The 19,819-nt window shown below is 44.0% G+C and overlaps 1 protein-coding gene across 1 annotated transcript; it reads left to right on the top strand.

The window, feature by feature from the left end:
• The first annotated feature begins 13,045 nt into the window (after nucleotides 1–13,045).
• Nucleotides 13,046–19,516, top strand: LOC129066965 (tripartite motif-containing protein 10). The gene is made up of 7 exons (XM_054568672.1): nucleotides 13,046–13,512; nucleotides 14,591–14,686; nucleotides 15,254–15,484; nucleotides 16,141–16,163; nucleotides 16,478–16,593; nucleotides 17,733–17,765; nucleotides 18,869–19,516. Exons 1-7 carry the CDS (start codon nucleotides 13,087–13,089, stop codon nucleotides 19,384–19,386), a joined length of 1,443 nt encoding a protein of 480 aa, XP_054424647.1. The 5' UTR covers nucleotides 13,046–13,086; the 3' UTR covers nucleotides 19,387–19,516.
• The last annotated feature ends 303 nt before the right edge of the window (nucleotides 19,517–19,819 follow it).

The following is a 19,819-nucleotide window of genomic DNA, read 5'->3' as shown; positions in this document are numbered from 1 at the left end:
GACCAGGGAAGGGTGCTGTGTGGGTTTTGGAATAACAGTAGTATGATAAGAAATATATAATCTGAATAAAAAGAATAAAAAGTAAATGTCCAAGAGTAGTGTGTTATTTGGAATATGAGTGAAGTAAAAGAAAAATTAAATCCAATATGAAATAGAGAATAAAGAAACAAAGAATAAAAACAAACAAAAAAGACCTAAATAAACAGAAAGAAGAGAAATTTAAAAAAACATGCAAGTTCTGAAGGATGAAATTTGTCTAAGCTGTCGGTGTTCTCCTGACTTCTTTCTGGATCTGCCTCCAGTTTTCTCATAGCTGCAGGTCTTATTGTCTTACTCTTGAAAGAGAGAGAAAAAAGTCTCCCATTGCTTTTAAACCTGTCAAACCAGTTTTTCAGGTCTTCCTGATACTGCAGGAAGAGGGGGTTGGGCTCCATTTTTTCCTTTTCCTGTGTTTCTGCAAGGATGGGGACTCAGTCTGGGCTACAGTAATAACAGGTGCCCAATTTACAGCCCATGCCCTCAGAGAACTGTGCGGTCAGCACTGTCCACTCTGGGCATTTGTGCCAGGCTGGCAACGATAGTCCATATGTTTTGCAACCTTTGCTTAGTTCATGAGATGCACTGAGTGGGAGCAAATTGTGCCCACCCTCCTCCCTCTTGTTAGCCTGGCTGCACACATGCAAGAGGTCCCTGCACAGACAGAGGCATAGTTCCCTTATTGAAAAAAGTCTCTCTGGGTGCCTCTGCCTCTCTGAGCCCCTGGTGTCTCACTTTGATCAATCTATGAGGCACCTATGAGTGGGAGCAAATGGTGTCCACACTCCTTCACTGGCCAGACTGCTGCATGCTAGGTCCCTGTGCACATGGTCCATGCACACATGTGATCCCTACACTGCAACCCAGTTCTTTTTTTGAGAAAAGTCCCCTTGGTTGCCTCCTGCTGCTCCTAACAAGCCCCCGGCTTTCCACGCAGTGGCTTTTCCACTCTGACCAGTCCAGAGTCTCTGGGGCATGGCCAGTTGTGGCCCATCTCTTTTCCCAGCTCCAGGTCTGACCTGGCTCCCCAGTTTCCCTGGTACTATCCCAGATGGCTATTGCCACCTCAGCCAGTGTACACCACGGGCTGTGTGGCACTTAACTGCCTTTCTATTCCTCCAGTGGCTTTACCCATCCAGGTCTCTCCTGGTGTGAGTCCGGGACCTCCCTGCTCTGGGAGGGGAGGGAGCTGCTTGGTTGCTATCACTGACCTCGCTCTTCTCCAATGCTCCCACAGCAACTGAGGCCTCTGGTGCAGGGCCAGGGACATTCCATTGGCCTACAAAATCTCCTTACCACATATTTTTAAGCATCCTCTGCACACCTTGGCTTCCAAGCTTCGTATCAGCTGAGATTCTGTTGGCTGTTCACCCTCTTCTTCAGAAGATCGGCTAGGTGTCCCAGTTGAATGCACAAGTCAGTGGGTTCAGCTCCCACCTTTATAATATTTTTTAAAGTCATTCTTCACACTGACCACTGTGGCTCAGATAGTTGGGCATCGTTTCGCAAAGCAAAAGGTCACCAGTTTGATTCCCCATTAGAAATAAATTTTACCAAGGATGTAAATGACCTGTACTTAAAGACTATAGAACACTTAAGAAACAAATTGAGAAAGATACAAATGGAAGCATATACCATGCTCAAGGACTGGAAGAATTAACATCAATAAAATGTTCATACTACCCAAGGCAACCTATAGATTCAATGCAACTCCTACAAAAGTATCAACGGCATACTTCAGAGATATAGAACAAGTATTCCAAAAACTTACATGGGACCAAAAAGACCCTGCATAGCCACAGCAATCTTGAGAAAGAAGAACAAAACAGGATGGATCACAATACCTGATATCAAACTATACTACAAGGCTACTATAATCAAAAGAGTCTGATACTGGCATAAGAACAGACCTATAGATCAATGGAACAGAACAAAGAGCCCAGAAATAAATCCATGTCTTCATGTTCAATTAATATTTGACCAAGAGAGCATGAACATAAAATGGTGTAAAGACAATCTCTTCAATAAATGATATTGGGAGAACTGTACTGGTACATGTAAAAAATAAAACCAGACCACTAACTTACACTATATACCAGAATAAACTCAACATGGATAAAATATAAGTCTTAAGACTTAAATATAAGTTTGGACACCATAAAAATCCTAGTAGAAGATATAGGCAATAAAATTTCAGATATTTCACATAGCAATATTTTTGCTGATATATCTCCTAGGGCAAGGGAAATAAAGGAAAAAGATAAACAAATGGGACTACATCAAATTAAAAAGCTTCTGCATGGCTAAAAACCATAATCAAAATGAGAAGGGAACGGACTAAGTGGGAGAAAATATTTCCCAGAGGTATATCAGACTCCAAGATATAGAAAGAACTCATATGACTCAACCCAGGAAGAAAAACAATTCAATAAAAAAATGGGCAAAGGACCTGACTAGACACTTCTCCAAAGAGGATACACAGATGGCTCATAGGCATATGAAAAGATGTTCATCATCACTAGCTATCAGAAAATGGAAATTAAAACCACAATGAGATATCACCTCCATGCCTGCCAAAATGGCTATCATTAATAAATCAACAGATGGCAAGTGCTGGTGAGGATGTGGAAGAAGGGAAACCCAAGTGCATTTCTGGTGAGAGGGCAGACTGGTGCAGCCACTATGAAAAACATTATGGAGGTTGAAATTAAAGAATCTTGGTGTCTATAGTAAATAATTAGATTGAGTATCATCTATTTATCTTTGCTAAAAATGTATAGCTACTAAAGCAAGAAGCATTTAAGTTAGACCTAAGAAGAGCTAATGGTATCCACTCAAGAATTATAGGTAGGTCCCTTAAGGGAGTGTTTGGGCCTGTGGGGGCAGAAACAGGAGAGATCCATTATCCCTATTAGTCTCTAGAGGTTGGAACCATTTAAAAACTAGCCTTAACCTATTTCTAATTTTCATGCTGTTAATTACAAGGGGGAAAGGGATGGGGTAGATGTGGGGGAAGGTGGAAAAATACACTATAGTGAAAATGCCCCAGATTCTGGCTTCAGCTCAGTTTTTGCTTATCGCTTGCTATGTGACCTAGAGCAAGTGAGAACCTCTAGGTCTCAGCTACTTCATCAGAATAGAAGACCTCTGAGGCCCTCCTAGATCTAAATCTCTAACACTCTTTGAAAAGTATATTTAGACACACTTCCTAATTCATAGACACCTGGGCTCAGTCCCCCTCTACATGTTTGGGAGATAACCTGTGACAAGTGTTCTCCAGTCATGGTATCTCTGCTCACCCCAGGGCAGACTGCCTATGCTCAGAGCTGAGAGGAAGGGAAGGGAGCCACATGTTTACTATGCTTCCCAGTTCCTAGTGCCTGTCCTTTAAGAGTATCACTTGCTATTCTGAAGAAATGGGGGAGCTGAATGAGAAAAATGATGAAAAGAAAGGCTGCATGTTTATCATATTCTATGTAAATACAGGTTGTGTTTATCATATTCTATATAAAATATTTCCCTTTATGATTACATTTTAAGTAGCATTAAATACTGACTCCAGTACTAATAATTTCAGGGATTAAATAGAAGTTCATGGATCTGTCTTAAAACATGATTATAATTTATAACTTAATTTCTAGGGAAAAAAATATGTCTCCAATACCAGTCAGTCAGTTTATGCACACCTTTAAGTCTGGGCTGTTAATATGTGAGTGAATGAGAGGCTGCATCTGATGGCCTTGCTTTTGTGTACCCCTCCCCTTCAGTCTCCAAGTACAGTATATAGGAGGTGAGACAGGGAGAGTAATACCTTCACTCATTGGCTCTGATGTCCTACAAAAGAAAAAGAACATGCGCTTAGTTCTCACACATCATTCCCATCTGTACAGTCTTTCTTCCTTAACATATTAGCTCAAAACTTCCCTCATCCAGAGAGTTGTATCTGTTTAATTATCTACTCATGAGACTGCTCTTGAACACCACGCTTCCTTACTAACTGAACTGGGTTTCTGGTCTCAGCCTTATCCGGGGGCTGTGTCCTACCGTCAACAATAAAGATATGGAGGAGAGCAGGGACCCGGCCTTGTAAGTTATCAGCCAGACATGATGTGTAATGGGATAATAGAACTTATAATCACAACAGGCGTGGTTTATTGAGTTCTTTTTGTTAGCCTGGGATCATGCTAAGCATTTTGCATGAATTATTTCTTATCTTTGCAGCAACCCTATGGGGGAGTGGAGGAATTATTTTCTCCATGTTTAGAGAGATTACAAGACTTGCCAAGGTGGTAGAGCCAACACTCAAACCTAAGACCATCTGACTCCAAAGCCTTTGATATGAGTACAGTGCATGGGCAAGACATCCAGTCTTTTGGGGACTGCATCTCTGTAACCTCTCTGGGAACATAGAACCTGATAACAATCAGTTCCTCCCCTTATAAATATTTCCACTTTCCTTTACTGCCTCTCTTTAGTGCCGTCCAGCCCACAGCACATTGCCCCCTTCCTGTGGAATCTCTCTTATTTCACAAGGTGGTGGGGTGTCTCTCACTTGTAGAAGCTCGCTTGCTGGCTGGTGGCATTTCTCCTCCAGCTCCCTGATCTTGGCTTCAAGCTGGGAAACCTCCTCAGTGACCTTTGAGATGAATTTGTCTCTCTCCTTCCAGATTTGCTGCTCTAGCTCACTCAGCCTGGCCAGCAGGAGACACTTCTCTTCCCCTAGCTCTGGCTGCAACTTCTCAAAAGCTGCTTCCACCTGCTGCTTCTTGTGTTCAGTTTGACTCTTCAAGTGGTAGAGATAGACATGGTTAGGAAGATCTCAGAGTGGGTTTCCAGGACAATCAGCTATATGCTTACTGTTGATTAAGAGTAATAGAGAGTAACTAGCTCAAAGACTCATTCTCCCAATGAACACTATGGTAGAAGTAGGTAAGTCTCAGGATAAACTTACCAATAATTAGGGCTACATTCTTATTTTACTTAGATTCTAATGATGCCATGTTAGGCTCTCAGAGCCATGTTGTATTGTCCCAAAATCTTTCCACATCTATGATACCATCCTAACCCTATGATGCTTTCCTTAGAGGCACATGGAAACACATACATCTTTTAGAAAACATTTGAAGCAAGAGGAAGCTGTAATTAAAGTTAATACAACTTATTGGAAGAGTGTAGGACATTGGTCTTACCCATTAAGATTACCACCTACAGGGAATACTTTGATGGGAATTGAGGCATTCTGGAGAAACCTTTCTGTATCAAAACTTTGACTCCTTGGTCAAAGTACCAGAAATTTTCATTGCAAATTATTCTCCTGGATAACTTTGTAATACAAAATAAGTGGGAAGGAGCCAGATATAGCCAAATCATTGCCCATTGTCCTGGGGTCAGCCTCATGGTCAGGACTAGAATGCAGACACAAATACACCTTCTGGTCCTAAATGTCTCATTGGAAAGCAATACTTTCAGGCAGGCAGGCAGACAGACTGCAATGGGAAGAGCAATGGACTAGGGTCAAGAGACACTGGTTCTAGCTCTTTTATCATAAACTTGAGCTTTGTACTGTGGCCTTTGGAGCATCACTTTCCTGGACTTCAATTATCTGCTTGTAAAAATATGACTGATAAGATGGGTCTTGGATTAGATATCAAAACCACTTCCAGCTCTGATGTTCTGGGATTCCACACTCTTGACCCCAAAATGCCCTTGTACAGAGTCAGGTGAATGAGGACAGTTTTCTAGGGTTTTTTTTTTGCTTGTTATTTTCTTATTAAATCATGTTTATTCTATTACAGTTGTCTCAATTTTCCCCCCTTTTTGTCCTCCTTCACCCATCCCACCCTGCCCCCCTCTCTCAGTCAATTCCCACTCTGTTGTCCATGTCCATGGGTCATTCATACATGTTCTTTGTTTAGTCCCTTCTCCTTCTTTCCACCATTGTCCTCCTTCCCCACCCTCTCTGGTCACGTTCAGCCTTCTCCATGCTCCATGTTTCCTTGCCTGAGGTTTATTTTCTTCAGTAGTTTATTTTGTTGAATAGATTCCACTTATAGGTGAGATCAAATGGTATTTGTCTTTTACCGATTGGCTTTCAGTTAGCATAATATTCTCCAGTTCCATCCATGATGGTGCAAAATGTAGGAGTTCCTTTTCTTTCTTTCTTTCTTGTTTTAAAGTGCAGATTGATTTTATTTATTTATTTTTTTAAATCTCAAGATCCATTATATAATATTAAAAAATTTAAATCCATTGTACAGTCTCAGCAATTAAAACAACATGACACCAGCACAGAAATAATCAAGTGGATCAATGAAATCAAATGAGCATTCTAGAAACAAATGTATATATCTAACAATGTAATATATGCTTAAATTGATATTTCAAATCAATGGGGGAAATAAGGCTTGTTCAACAAATAGAGTGCATGGACCACTATTACTTGAAATAAAACAACTATAGAGCCCTATTTCACACATTATACAAAAAACATTCCCGTGAATTAAAAATCAATATGTAAAATATAAGGAGTTTTTGGAGAAAATACAAAATAATATTCTTTTACCCTGAAGTAACATATTCAAACCCCGAAGCTATAAAGTAAGATATTGATAATATGACTATTAAACATTTAAGACTATATTGCAATATACTTATAAAAATGTTAAAGGACAAGTAATAGAATAGGAAAGTATTTGCAACACTTCTAAAAAAGGGTTAATAGTTCTTTTTTTTTTGGACAAAAATTCTACGAACATTTAATAAAAAAGTGATAAAGAATACCAAAAAGTCATTTAAAGCTCTTTAAAAATAATAGAAATAGGCAAGAAATCTACAAAAACAGGTTTAGTTTCAACAAATAATAGAGTAACAATGAAAATAACACATCTTTGTCACAATCAGATTAATAAGTATTAAAAATATTGGTAATATCAAGAATTGGTGACTGTGAAAGGAAGTGGGTATTCACAGACTCTTTTTCTTCATTTTCTTAAATCAGTTCCTTTAACATATTTTGCAATGCTGGTTTGGCAGAGATGTATTCTTTTAGCCTTCTTTTGTCAGGGAAACCCTTTTTTCACCTTACATTTTAATTGAGAGCCTTGCTGGGTAGAGCAGTCTTGGTTGCAGACTCTTGCTTTTCATGACTTGGAATATTTCTTGCCATTTTCTTCTGGCTTGTAGTGTTTCTGTTGCAAAGTCAGCTGCTAGCCATATCGAGGCTCCCTTATATGTCACTACCTGTTTCTCCCTTGCTGCCTTTAGGATTCTCTCTTTGTCTTTGATATTTGCCATTTTGATGATGATGTGTCTTGGAGTGGGCCTCATTGGGTTCCTCTTGAACAGGACCCTCTGTGCTTCCAGGATTTGTGTGAATTTTTCTCTCTTCCAATTAGGGAAGTTTTCCATCATTACTTTTTCAAACAGGTTTTCTATCCCTTGCTCCTCTTCTCCTCCATCTTGTATCCCTATTATATGGATATTATTACATTTCAGGTTGTCCTGCATTTCCCTCATCGCCTCTTCCTTCTTTTTAAGTCTTTTTTCATTTTCGTGCTCTTTCTGAGAGCTTTTTTTCTGCCTTGTCCTCCAGCTCACTAATTTGATCCTCTGCTTCATCTAGCCTGCCCTTGATTCCTTCTACTGTGTTCTTCAATTCAGAAATTGTATTCTTCATTTCCTCTTGCTTCTTATTGATAGTTTCTATGTCCTTTTTTATGCTGATATAGTTTGCAGTAAGTTCCTTGTAGTTCCCCTGTAGTTTTTGGTTATTCTCTCTGAGCTCACTGAGCTCATTGAGCTTCCTTAGAACCATTGTTTTGAACTCAATATCTGATAGTTTACTTGCCTCTATTTCACTTAGTTTTCTTTCTGGAGATTCCTCCTTTCCCCTTGAGTGGGGCGTGTTTCTTTGTCTTTCCATTACTTGTGAGGCTCTTCTCTTTTGCTTCTGCTTCTTAAGTTGATCTGTCTTGATTTCCTGTCTTTGTGGTGTGAACTTCTATGGTAGGAGATTGCTGTTTTTTTCTTTCTGGATCTGACTCTGATGATGTCAGATGTTGACCCTGTCTGACCTTAGACAGTCTGTTCAAGACTTCCAGGCACCTACTCTCTGCGGCTGTCTCCTTCAGCTGTTGATCTAGTCATTCTGCACTCAGCAGGCTGGCTTAGAGACACTACAGGGCAGGGCAGAGCCCTTCCTGGGGGGTGGGGTTATTGTGTCCTCTCATGCTGCTGCCATTCAGGGGAGTTATCTGCCTGAGCCAGATGGCTGCTGCAGTAAGGGGATAGGAGGAGTCAGCTCTGGGATCCCACCAGGTAATCTCTCAGTTCTCTCCCAAAGCCTCCTTCCCCAGTGTCTCCTCCAGCATCTCTAGTCCACTCTCCTCCCTCCTTTGCTGAAGCCTAGGGTAAGTGGCTTCAAATGAAAATTTATGCATTGGTCCTTTAAATGTCTTTTGGGTCTCCAGCTGCCTGTCTCTGGCAGAGAGCAAACTGGCCACTTTTTGTAGCTGGCTGTTATCTTTGTACTTTTTGGGCTCTGGTGCTATAGGCTGGAGATCCCTGCTTATGGTTTAGACCTCACTCTTCTCAGGGGGATCTAACTGGCCATTTTAATATCCATCTTGTGCTGCTGCCCATGGGTGCCCCTCCTGCCTTCTTGAGACTCTACTGCACCCCTTACCAGTTAGTTTGTGCTGAAGGTGACTCTTATTTCTGTTCGAGGTTATAAGCCTCCTCTCTCGCTATTGTTCAGTTGTTTGTTCCAGATGATTGCTCCACAAGTCAGTTGTAATTCCAGGTTGGTTCTGGGAGATCAGTGTGACTCCCATCCACTCCTCTGCCATCTTAATTCAAATTTTCTTTTTCTTTTCTTTTCTTTCTTTCTTTCTTTCTTTCTTTTTTTGGGGGGGGGGCAGGAAATAGACAACAAGCTCCCAGAGTCTGTTAAGAAAACCACCAGAGGAGAAAATGGCCAATGATGTGGCTTATACCAGAAGCACATGGAGCTTCTGGTCCTTCCAACTCTTTGTCTTCAGTCTCATCTCTCTCCATGCTTGGGGCTTACAACTGACTCCTGAGACAGTCCTGTGGGGAGAATAGAAGTGGCTTCATTCATAATTCAACTCACAGATGTTAAGTGTCTACCATGTTCTTGCACACCATTGATTGCCGAGGAGTTCAAAGATAAAAGAGGCCCAGTCCTTTTCATTAAAGAGATCACCACCTAGGGAAGGAGTCAGTCATGAATGGTTAAAATACATACAGACAAATGGGATAATTGAGGTGGGAATTCAACAATATGGGAACACAGAAGAGAGGACAATTCTGCCTGTAGGTACAAGGGAAGAGTTTTAGAAAGCAAAAAACATTTACAGTAGGCTTTGAAAGATAAATTTCCATTTGGATAAGAGAAGGGGAAGAGAGAACTTAATGCTTCTGAACTGTACACTTAAAAAATTGTTAAAATGGTAAAAAACAAAAAAAAGTGAGTCTCTGAAGAAAACATTCTAGGAGGAAGGAACCACATGCGAAAAGCAGTAGAAACAAGGAAGAGTAAAACAGTTCAGAAATCAGCAGGTACATACATGTCAGTCTGGCTGCATATATCATGCCTTGGGAAGGGCAGCTGAGAGATGAGACTCCGCAAGAAGGCATGATCCTGACAGCAAATGGTCTTGGATGCCTTGCTACAGATATTGGCTACCTTTGGGCACTAGGGATCCATGGGGGAAATCACGAGTAGGGGAGAAAGTTGATCATCTTTGAGTTTTAGGAAGATCTACCTCACAGCAGTTTGGAGGGTGTTGGAAGGGTGACAGTAAAGACAGAGAACACATTGGAGACCATGCAAAGTCTGGGTGACAGATGTGGAGAGCCTGGATTTGCTAGTCATTGTGGGGATAATGTAGAATTAAAGACCTGAGAAATACTTTTGAGGAAACCACTTCCAGGCCTGAAGCAGACAGGAATGGATAATGTCCCCAATACCAGATGGGTTACTGCCACATTGCCCATCCTCAAAAAGAAGAGCAGTGCCTGCAGGGTGCTCTCCCCACCCCTTGTTCCCCTTGGCCTGTGGTCAGGGCCTTGGTAAATCAATACTATATCCAGTCTGGATCTTGGCTAACCAGGTTCACTCACTACTCACCTACAGGATATCCCTACTTTGCATTGAGGCTCTCCTTTCTTCCACAGAGATAAAGGCATGGCTATAATTCTTTGTGATTCATCATCGTGGGGTCCTCTGAGGGCTTGTAAATGACCATATATCCAGTGGAACCATGTCTCCAAGTCTGGGAGTGCTCCAGTGTCCCAACAGCCTTGGGGTGCCTGATGTGGAGCCATGGCCCTTAACTCAGATTCTTGTTCCCATCACCAAGACACTATACTGTCCTGCCCCAAACAGGCCCATGCTGAAGTCACACTCCTTACCCAGTAGGGCTAGATGGCCTTGTTGAGGAAGCCCATGGTGTGGGCCTGGTGGGAGGAGCTTTCCTGGCACAGCACACAGAGGAACTCAGCACCATTCTCACAGAAGTAAATCTTCTCTCAATGCTCTCCACAGTAAGTCTCCCTCAGAGGGTCCAGGATCACTGGGACCCTGAGGGTCTCTGTCTTCTCTTTCTCCTTGCATAGGGGACAGAGCAGGACCCTGCTGGAGGGCTGGGCTCCCATATGGGAGGATGAGGGAAGCACCTCAGGTAGAAGACATGTCCACAGGTGGCAGTCACTGCATCATCCAGAGGCTCCTGGCAGGCAGGACAGGTGGCCTTCTCACAGGAGGAGGTTGAAGGAATCATGGTGCCTTACCCAGCCTATCCACACAGGCCTCTGCCTCAGGCCACAGAAATTCCCTTTCCCTGCAATTGAGTCATTTTTGCATGAGCCACAGAGGGAAATGATGTCAGGCAAGGAAACCACCTGGTTCCACCTCTGCCACTTCCCAGAGCCCTGGGCACTCCCCATCAGCAGAGTGGGTCCAAACTCCAAGAAGTCCCAGATTACCAAGAACTCCCTGCAGTAGCCTGCTAGCCTTTTCTCCTGGCCCTTCCAGTCGGCCCCTGGAGAGGGGAGCACTGCATATCATGAGGTCACAGGGAAGTGGGGTTTCCTGAAATCCCTCCCTTGACCACTTGTAGGGGAGGGAAGAATTGGAGAGGAGATGCTGCTTCCTGCTTGATTGTACATGTGAGAGCCATAAACTTCTGGCTTGCCCATAGCATGCAAAGTCCAGCCTCAGTTTGCATGCTGTGGGCTCACCCTGTTTAGATGCCCAGGTCCTCCAGGTGCCTGCTCACAAATCCTCTCCTCTACCCTCTTTTCATTGCCTCACCTCATCAACCCATGCTGGTCTCCTCTAAAGTCCTTGCCCTTTCTACCCCTAGCACAAGTGTCCCAGGAGTTCCAGTAATATTGTACTTCAATTTTAGTTTTTGACTGCAGGTGGGAGAAGGCAAGAGACTGTAATACACAAGATTCATGTTGATTAAATTTAGAAAATTCAATCAGTGAGATAAACAAACTCATCCATATTTATCTAACACCTGCATTTCATAATATTATATCCAGTATGAAGGCAACCCTTGTGGGAATGTATGGTTACCTTCATTTTACCTGGCAGGAAATTGTACACTGAGAGGCAAAATGACTTACCCTGAGTCGCAGAGCTACACAGACACAGAGGTGGGGTCAGTCTGAGTTTGCCAACTTCCAGCCTGTGTTCTCCGGAGACTCCCAGCCAAGACAATGATCAAACAGCCATGGGTCTTCATCCACTCACCTGCACCTGTGACTAAAACCAAGGAAAAAGTCCTTCCATTCCACTACTGATCAGCCTCACCTTGTTTCACTGCCTTTGTACATCAGCTGTTTTATGCATCACCTTCCTTCTACTATCTGCCCACCAGCTGAGCATGCAGCCTGGGAGCTGTGCTGTCACACCAAGCCCCCAGTCACATGTGGCTGCTCCAGTGGAGAGGTGGCCAGCCCCAAGTGATATGTGTTGTCTGTGTAAATACGTCCCAGATTTCAAAGACAACACCAATGAATGAAATATCTTATTACTGATTTTTACACTAATTTTAGGATAACATGATAATACTTGAGGCTAAATAAAATAGTAAAATTGTTTCAATTTTTACTCTTTATATTATGGCTCTGAGAAAAATTTAGATGGCATATATGGATCACAGTGTATTTTTACCAGACGGCACGACTCTGAGACACACAGATCAGAGTGCGAATTAGGGCCATCCATAAAAATACCCTGGGTGAGCCCAGTTAATATCCTAATAGTACCAATATCATATAGCAGGCAGGAGTTAAAAATAAGATCCTGTGTTTCAGTGTGAGGAATGTAGTCATCATAAATAAAGGCTGTTGCTGTTACCTTTCTCTTCCCCCACACAGATACCTCTTTAGAAGCCTAGGCAGGCTGGCTGGGACATCACTGGTAAAGTAGGTGGTACATGTTTTCTGGTCACAGCCATCTTATCTGGGTCCCCATACTCCCCTGGGCTGGCTGATATGTCCCATCTCCCTGGAGACAGCTGGCCACAGGCAAGGAGAGTGGGGCAGCATCATGGCTCTCCCTCCTGCTGTGACTAAAAGACGGATCCCTTTCCACTGTGAATGGTTGAGATACCACCATTTCTGCTGTGAATATCACTGCATGGACAGAAGGAACTGCGAATCCCTGGTCATGGGCACCTGATCAGATAGAACTGAGGTCATCCCTGGAGTACTGTGACCCCTTCTTCCTCTGCCACCACTGCTATTTATCTACTCTGCTGTTGGAAGGTATGTGTCTATTCCTTTGGGAGGAGGATGGCAGAGCTCTGGCCACCAGAAATGCAAGTCGGTGCCTTGACTTTGTGTGTGTGTGTGTGTGTGTGTGTGTGTGTGACCATGAGGGTGTTAGAGTGCACTTAAGATGTGTCTGTGCCTGGCTATGTGCACGTGTGTGTGTGTTCTCACTGTTCTCCCAGCCCTTCTTCTTCAGCCAAGCAGAGAAGGTGACCTTGAGGAGGTCCCAGACACAGCAGCACCATGGCCTCTGCCACCTCTGTGACCAGCCTGGAAGATGAAGTCAACTGCCCCATCTGCCAAGGTTCCCTGAGGGAGCCAGTCACCATTGACTGTGGGCACAACTTCTGCCGTGGTTGCCTTACCCGTTACTGTGAGATCCCAGGCCCAGACCCTGAGGAACCCCCCACCTGCCCACTCTGCAAGGAGTCTTTCCGTCCAGGGAGCTTCCGACCCAACTGGCAGCTGGCCAGTGTGGTAGAGAACATCGAGCGCCTCAAGCTGGTGTCCGTGCTGAGCACAGGAGAGGATGTCTGCCAGGACCATGGGGAGAAGGTCTACTTCTTCTGTGAGGAAGATGAGATACAGTTGTGTGTGGTGTGTCGGGAGGCCGGGGCGCACCGAGCCCACACTGTCCGCTTTCTGGAGGAGGCAGCAAGGCCCTACAGGGTAGGAGAGGGCAAACTGGGGCCTTCCCAGGGTGGGTCTGGACTAAGAATCAGAGTAGAGCTGTGGATTATTTGGGCCACTATGGAGCCAAATTCTGTCTCCTGACTCCTGTCTTTACCCAGGCAATAGACCTAGGAATGGAAGAGTGTGTGTTTGTGTTTGAAGCATGGTCTATGTCATTTATGTATGGCCAACACAAAAGAGGAGCTCAATAAATGCTCATTGAAAGGATGAGTGACAAAAATGTGTGTGTGTGTCTGAGCATGTGTGTTTATATTTGAGGGAGTGATGGCACAAATGGTGTGGATACGTGTTAATGTTTGCATGTTTACCAGTGTGTGCACTATGTTTGGGCTAAACATTTGAGTGTGTAAATGTAACTGTTTCAGTTCTCATGTACTTTAATAAATTGATGTTTGTATATATGAGGGTAAACATATGTGTATAATTTTATCTGTCATTAAGTGAGTGTGTGCTTGTTTTAGTTGTTTGTGTATTATATTTTTAGTATAAGTGGGTATATATGTCAATTAACTAGTATTTGATGAGAGTTCTGTATGTATTTTTAAATTTACCTATATGAACATTTACATGTGTGTACTTATTCTTAACTCTATTCTACAGCAAGCAATTTTAAAACAGCTCACTGATTATTTTTGCATTATCTAAGTTTTCTCCCCTTTAGAATTATACACACAAAAAAATTGATTTTATTTACAGGAGGGGGTTATTTGGGTGTGCTCCTTTTGGGACATGTGAGAAGCTGAAATAATTTTCAAGAAGGGTTTATCAAGCTCAGGATAGATTCCAGATTCCACTTACCACAGGCAAAATAAATCAGTGTTACACATGAAGAAAGAAAGTCTCAACCTGTGTTGATCCAGGATAAAGGGTCAAAGCCTTCATCAAAGTCAAAGAGAGGAAGCTGTGAAGGACAATTAAGGCCCAGGCATTGTCAGCAGAGGGAGTGACTCCTTCCCTTGGGCCATTCCTTCCTTGGAAGCAGAGGGTTGGACGAGATGACAACCCTTAGCAAACCATGTTTCCATCTTAAATATTTTATGCTCCTTCTCCCCAGGAACAGATACAGAACTGCCTTGAGTGTCTAAGAAAAGAGAGAGAGGAGATTCAAGAGATTCAGTCAAGAGAAAATCAGAGGATACAAGTCCTTCTGGTAGGACATAATCCCCTGTCTGGCCCCTTCCCTTCCTTAGGGGCCAGTGCCTCTCTGAACCCAAGGCAGCGCAGCATAGAGGGCTTCAATGTCATTCTGAATTTGAATCCTGACTCCAGACACTAACTAGCTCAATGGCTTCTAGCCACTCTCTATTCTGTTTATTTTTCTTTGAAGTGGAGATTAAAAATTTACACTACCTCATGGCATTTCTATAAGGACTGAAATGGGATTGTTCCTGTAATGCAACTTAGTGTTATGTACATAGTGTGCACTTTGCAAAAGGCAGGAGGTAGGGTGTCCCCAGACCCTCCCTTCCTTCTCCTCTGAGGCAATGCAGAACAGTCTAGCTCCCAGAAGTGGTATGGCAGGTGGAAAGCAAGAATGTTGCCCTTCCAACTCTGTCTGGGGACCTAGGTGGGTAGGCTCTGATTTTACCAATGAACCTTGGAGGATGTGGATCTGGGCCAGGAGGAAGACGTGAGTGCACTAAGGAAAAAAAGAAAAACGAAATGGAAAGGAGGAGGAGGAATAACTTCATGTTGGCCTTTCCTTTGGTCCCCTCAGACTCAGGTGGCCACCAAGAGACAAAGAGTGATCTCTGAGTTTGCACACCTGAGCCAATTCCTGGAGGAGCAGCACAGTGTCCTCTTAGCCCAGCTGGAGAGACTGGATGGGGACATCCTGAAGCAACGGGATGAGTTTGATGTCCTGGTCACTGGGGAGATGTGCCGGTTTAGTACCCTGATCGCAGAACTGGAGGAGAAGAAGGAGAGGCCGGCCAGAGAGCTCCTAATGGTGAGACCTGTCCCTGGTTCGCCCACCTGGGCTCCCTAGGTCAGTGGAAGATGGGTCACAGGACCAGAAGCTCTGAATTCTAGTCCTTGCTTCCCTGGTCTGGGTCTCTCCATGCTACCATCCATCAAACAGGGAAGACACTTTCTTTTCCTACCTCACAGGGGTTTTGTGAGGACCCAAAAGTAAATGCAAATGAAAGCAGCCCTTTGAAAAGCATCAAATACTATGCAAATGTAATCTGCTACTTCTAAGGCAAACTATTCACAGTGCCACCGTCCACCAGTCAGGAAGTTCTTCCCGATCTGTTTCATTTCCTCCCATTGCAGAAGAGATATTGGGGTTTCAATGAGGCATTAGGAAGGAGCATGACTTAGGGGGAGACACTCAGACAGACAAACAGGAGATTCTGGGTGAAAGTTCTCATGCCTTTGCCTCTGACAGCAAGGGCAGTTCATTTCACCATCTGGGTCTATAAATGGAAGGGGTTGGGCTCTATGATCCTGGAAGCTTTGGAAAGCCTAAAACACTGTGACTCTGGATTTTGTGTCCTTTTTCTGTCCAGGGCTAAGAATATGGTATTTTGTCTTTTCTAGTTATAAGAAAAGTGGGAGAGGAAGACAGAAACTGAAACCTCTCTCTCTCTTCCCCCCCCACAGAATATCAGAAGCACTCTGATAAGGTAAGTGATACAATTCTTCTGCTCTCCCATATACACACACGTACATACACACATGCATCATAAGCCCAGTTAGTGCAAATTTATGACATTCTTACATTTAGGATAAAATTTTCATGTATACTTTCACTTACTCAAATACATTTTCATATACAGTGGTAGATACACATGCCTGCATAGCATTGCCCAAGAGTGGGCAATGGGGTCCATCCTGTGGGAACTGGCGCCTTCATGCCCAGTTAGAAGAAGGTGACTGGCTGAGTCTGGAGGTATAGCAAAGGAGGAGAATTCCCAACTCTGCCATTCTGTTTTCCTAGGTGTGAAACCAGAAAGTGCCGGAAACCAGAGGCTGTGTCCCTTGAGCTGGGCCAGAGGATTCGTGACTTCCCCCGTCAGGTTTTCCCACTGCAAAGGGAGATGAAGCTGTTTCTGGGTAAGCACTCCCCAGGCCCACAGCACAGGGCAGGAAGCATGGCTGTAGGTGCAGCCCCGTATTCTGCTGCCCAATGCTGGCACTTCCCTAGGGCTTGTACCTTCCAGTGCCTTGGTCTCCTTACTTGCAGATCTTTATAAAATCTGCTTATTGGGATGATGTGACAATGAAAGAAATAATAAAGGTGAAGATTAATAGAAAAAATTTAACTGATTTGAAAAACACAAATCTGATTGGCATTAAGCAATAAGAACAATAATGATTAATAAAATCTATTATTCTCAATAACTTAAAAAGTCCACATTTGTAGTATAAGTTTTTTTCATGATAACACTATTAATTAGTAACCAGCAACACTATATCTCTTTGCTCTGTGGTAGCTGACCTCCCTCCCTCCTCTTTGCCTCACTTCCCTGTTAGTCTGGTTCTCACAGCCAGACTACCCTGTGGGGACTGTGCCCCTTTTTCTGCAACAGGGAGTGGTTGGAGAGGGTGTGGAGGATTTGACATGAGGGTCAGAAATGTGGCTCTCTGCTAACAGCTACCCACCACACACATGACATCCTGAACGATGCTACTATTTCTAAAAAACCCACCCACGAAAGTGTTACCCTATAAGAGTTCTCCCCACAAACTCACTTCCTGCAAGCACTCCCAGTGGCTTGGTAGTGAAAGAGATTTTATTCTAATCAAAGACTGTCCTTTGACTATCTCAAAAATTTCCAAGCAGAACAAGAAATAACTTAGCCCATGTATCCATTCATTAAGTAGATATTTCTTGAGCATTTACTATGTTCTCAGCTCTGTGGGAAACACTGAGGACAAAGAGGTGATCAGGACAGGACTCCATCTGCTTAGGGCTACAGGAGTAGGTTTCAATGTAGGCTCCCAGCAAGCAGCAGCAGCAGCCTCTGTAAACTTGTTACATACACAAATTCTCAGTTTGATCCAGTTCTACTGACTCAGAAACCAGTGTGCTCTCTCTGGCCCACTCAAGTTTAGGACACTGGTCTGGAGGGTTCCAGCCCTCATTCTTCTCTGTTCCCTCTCTTCTCTGGGCCTCAGTTTCTTCATCATTAACTGTCCTATGATTTTGTGAGACTAATGAAATCTCATCCTGCTTTATTTCCTATGTACAGAAAAACTCTGCTTTGAGTTGGACTATGAACCAGGTAAGCAGCCTATGTCTGGATGGGAGGGAGAGAAGAATCTAAAATTGAAAAGGTGTTTTATATATAAAAATGCACATGCACACACATATGTATATACACACACCCACACAAACACACCCACAAAAATATGCATACACATCAATACCTTTGCAAGGCTTGCCAGAGAACAAAGGACAGGTGCATACACATTCCATACACCTGGCATAAAGCTCCTGTTCTGATCTACCCATGATGAGGGGGTAGAGAGATTAAATCAAAATGGGACAAGGTGTATCAGGAAATGCATACTGGATGAGGGGAGCTTTGTTCTGGGTTTAGAATCATACTTTTAAAACATGGTTGGTTGTCCCTACTCCCTCAAAGTTGTCAGAAGGAGGGAAGCTGGTGGGGGAAGAAATGAACAGAGTGGACCCCACTCAAGGCTGTTGTTCACTATCAGCCAAAGAGCCTGAGAAGCCACAGAGTTGCTGGAAGGAACTCTCTAACCCATGCACATGTCTGAATTTATCACTTTGTCTCAATGTACAGGTACTAACAGTCACAATATGCAGGGTTCTGCAGAACTTTTTGTTGTTACAAAGTGGCTCTCAGACCCTGAAGGTTTTCAATTTACTGAGGCAGAATGAGTAACCTGGGGTGAGCCAGGAGCAGAGTCTGAATGACCATAGGTGTGGACAGAGAGTGGAGCATCAGTGCCCTCACAGTCCCAGATACAGGATGTGGATAGACATGTTAGCAGAAGAAGGTTAGAGCAGGTAGGCTGCCTAACCATGGGCATCAGCTCTCCTTCAGAGGACAGAACAACAGAATCGGGGAGCAAAGACATCAGAGCTGACTTGTCCTCTGGGGCAGGTTTCTCGGGCTTTCCCATGCAGACCCGTCACCTGCGGATCTTGTTAAAAATACAGATTCCTGTTCAGGTGGTCTGCATGAAGCCTGAGAGCCCATTTCTAAGAAGTTCTCAGGCGCTGGTCTGTGTAGGCACTATACACATTGTTGGTAATAATAGCACTAACAGATGGGTGCCGGGGGGACTTTTTAGGTCTTTCTTGAAGAAGATAACATGTCTGCTGACACAAGTGTCCCCTTTGGTTTCCTTACAGCTCACATCTTTCTAGACCCCAAGACTTCCCACCCCAAGCTCCTCTTGTCTGAGGACCACCAGCAGGCTCGGTTCTCCTACAAATGGCAGAACTCGCCAGACAGTCCCCAGCGTTTTGACAGGGCCACCTGTGTCCTGGCCCAAGGTGGTTTCACAGGGGGAAGACACACCTGGGTGGTGAATGTAGACTTGGCTCACGGGGGCAGCTGCACTGTGGGGGTGGTCAGTGAGGATGTGAGGCGGAAGGGAGAGCTTCGGTTGAGGCCAGAGGAGGGGGTATGGGCCATGAGGCTGGCATGGGGCTTCGTCTCAGCCCTTGGCTCTTTCCCCACACGGCTGGCCCTCAAAGAGCAGCCCAGGCAGGTGCGGGTGTCGCTTGACTATGAAGTGGGCTGGGTGACCTTTATCAATGCTGTTACCCAGGAATCCATCTATACCTTCACTGCCTCCTTCACCCAGAAGATATTCCCCTTCTTTGGACTCTGGGGTCGAGGGTCCAGTTTCTCCCTGAGCTCCTAAGACAGTGAAGTTACCTTCCTCTTGATACAGGGTTCAAAAAGAGGACTGTATAAACTTGACCTTTGGCTGGGTCACCTGGTAGACTTGAAACAGATAGCATGGCTTCGGATGATATAATGGAGTCAGAACTTCAGCAAGGACAAAGTGGGGTTACCTTCAATCTGCTGATCAAACCCTTTGCTCTATGCCCAGTAGATGGTCAGGGTGCCTGGGAAGTTGGATGACTACCAGCTGTCCTCACCACAATCCCCACCACTGCAGAAGTAGCTGTGTAGAGGAAGGAATACCAGATGTGTTGCTAGAAGATGTGGGTTCTAAGTGCCAGCTTTGTAACCAATGAATCCTACTATCTTAAGCAGGGCATCTCACCTCTCTTCATCTTGTTCTTCCCAAAATATTAAGATTTATTTACTCAAATCCTCGACACGTTTAC

Source organism: Pteronotus mesoamericanus, unplaced genomic scaffold (assembly GCF_021234165.1).
Source record: "Pteronotus mesoamericanus isolate MK-2021 breed Mesoamerican mustached bat unplaced genomic scaffold, CSHL_Meso_final contig_20, whole genome shotgun sequence".
NCBI lineage: Eukaryota > Metazoa > Chordata > Mammalia > Chiroptera > Mormoopidae > Pteronotus > Pteronotus mesoamericanus.
The sequence above is the reverse complement of the archived record's forward strand: the minus strand, read 5'-3'. Positions and strand labels throughout refer to the sequence as shown.